This window comes from Palaemon carinicauda, chromosome 3 (genome assembly GCF_036898095.1).
Source record: "Palaemon carinicauda isolate YSFRI2023 chromosome 3, ASM3689809v2, whole genome shotgun sequence".
Classification (NCBI taxonomy): Eukaryota; Metazoa; Arthropoda; class Malacostraca; order Decapoda; family Palaemonidae; genus Palaemon; species Palaemon carinicauda.
In genome coordinates, this window is record NC_090727.1 from 191,755,461 (window position 1) to 191,757,960 (window position 2,500).

Genomic DNA, 2,500 nt, shown 5'->3' on the forward strand with positions numbered 1-2,500 from the left:
AAATTTTTGCCGTCTCAAGAATACTTGTAATGTAATAACGGAAGGTCAAAGATGTGGAAAATATCATCATCCATTACTTCATGGAGCATTTTCAGAGGGTCTGATGTACAGTACTACTCTTTCCATCAAATCCAAATATTTAGTAAGAGACAAAGCACTGCTAATGATTAGTAAATTATACAGCAATGGCACACCTTTGAATACGTTGTGGGACACTGGAAGTGATATAACGCTAATAACATTTGCTACTGCTTATAAACTAGGTTTGAAGGGTAGAGACATTGAATTAACTATCACTAAGGTAGGAAGAAAGGTAGAACTTATAAAGAGTAAAGAATATGTAATCAAAGTGACTGATCTTGAAGGTAAACACTGGTATTTCACGGCTTACGGCATAGAAGAGATAACATCTGAGGCATGTAAGGTAGACCTGACAAATATCGTTCTTTTGTTTGATGATATCCGTCTTTCTGATGTGGAACGTCCATTTGGTGAAATAGAGTTGTTAGTAGGATCCGATTGGTGTACACTTATGCCACAAGTCAAACAGTCTGTTGGGAATTTACAATTGATGCAAAACATGTTCGGATATTGCATAAGAGGCTCCCATCCATCGATTAAGTTTGAATCTTCGAACAATAGTTTCAATGTCAAAGTTAATCAAATTTCTAGTGTGGTTAAAGTAGAGGAAATTAATGTTAACAATAATGAATTTTTAAGGATGGATTTAGATAAATTTTTCAACATTGAAAGCTTGGGCACATACTGTATACCGAAATGTGGAGCATGCAAATGTGGATCATGTACATTAGGTGATAAAAGTTATACAATTAGAGAAGAAAGGGAGTTAGATATGATTTCAAAGGGCTTAGAATATAACTGTGAGGAAAAATATTGGACTGTTAAATATCCCTGGATTAGGGACCCTAATGAATTGCCTAATAATGTGGCGGTAGCTATTGCAAGAATGAGATCGACAGAGAAGCGATTAACTAAGATAGGTTATAAATATACACAGTTGTATAATGATCAAATAAAAGACATGTTGAGTAGAGGCGTTGCAAGAAAATTATCTTGGAAGGAAATGAGGGAATATGATGGGCCTATACACTATATTCACCATCACGAAGTATTAAAAGAAAGTTCAACCTCAACCCCAGTCAGAATAGTGTTCAATTCTTCAGCAGATTACAAGGGCCACAGACTTAATGATTATTGGGCAAAAGGACCCGATTTATTGAATGACCTAGTGGGAATTTTATTAAGATTCCGTCAGGACAATGTTGCAGTCATAGGGGATATATCCAAAATGTATAATGCAGTAAGATTGAAAGAATTAGAGCAGCACACCCACAGGTTCGTATGGCGAGATGCAGATTCTAGTAGACCCCCGAACCACCATGTACTTACAGCTGTGGGTTTTGGAGACCGACCTAGCGGTGTCATTGCTATAACAGCTCTTAAGAAAACTGCTTCAATTAAGGAGAATGAATTTCCGGAGATCAAGAACATTATAGATAGGAATACATATGTAGATGATATTATTTTTAGTTGTGAAGAGGTAAATAAAGCTAAAGAGCTTATGGGTAATATGAATTTGGTGCTAAATGAGGGTGGTTTCAAAATCAAACATTGGATTATGTCTAACAATGAAACTTTAGACAATGAATTAAAATTGTTATATGCTGGTGAGGAAAAGGTTCTTGGTTTACACTGGATTCCTAGAAAAGATATATTCTTCTTCAAGATTAAGGTGGACTTTAATAGATCCAAGAAAAGAATTTTCGAAAATGGAATAGACATAAATACATCCAATCGGATAATACCTAAAGACTTAACAAAGAGAATGGTACTCAGTCAAGTATCTACGATTTATGACCCTTTAGGACTTATCATCCCCTTCACTTTGAATGCAAAAGTCTTAATGAGAGAGCTAATCACAATTAGTCGATCGGAAGGCAATAGATGTGACTGGGACGATCCCATGTCTGACGAAATGAGAGAGAAGTGGAGTAAATTTTTTCTTGATATGCGAGAGTTGGAATTTTTGTCATATGCGAGATGTGTAAAACCCCTAGATGCAAAAGGGGATCCAATGCTAGTTATATTTTCAGACGGCAGTTCAGTTGCATATGGTGCATGTGCTTATGTAAGGTGGGGCCTAGAAGGGGATTCTTATGTATCGCAATTGATCCTTGCTAAGAACAGAATTGCTCCCACCAAAAAATTGACAATACCTAGATTAGAGTTATGTGGTGCCGTACTGTCATGTAGATTAAGAGATATAATTGTGAAACAAAGTGATTGGAAATTCAAATCTATTGTACATATTGTTGACTCATCAATTGTAAGAGCACAGATTCAGAAAGAATCTTATGGATTTAATACCTTTGTAGCCAACAGGGTGGCAGAAATTCAGTCTAGAACAGACCCTACTGAATGGTGGTGGGTTAATAGTAAGAACAATCCAGCAGATTTTACCACTAGACCATGTCCTCCT

At 36.2% G+C, this 2,500-nt stretch overlaps 1 protein-coding gene across 1 annotated transcript in view; it reads left to right on the forward strand.

Moving 5' to 3' along the window:
• Positions 1-2,500, forward strand: part of LOC137636205 (uncharacterized) — a 5,295-nt gene that overhangs the window by 1,172 nt on the left and 1,623 nt on the right. Inside the window, exon 1 of the mRNA XM_068368615.1 lies at positions 1-2,500. This exon is cut by the window's left edge and continues 1,172 nt beyond it; it is cut by the window's right edge and continues 1,623 nt beyond it. Within this exon, the coding sequence (XP_068224716.1) occupies positions 1-2,500 (2,500 nt within the window).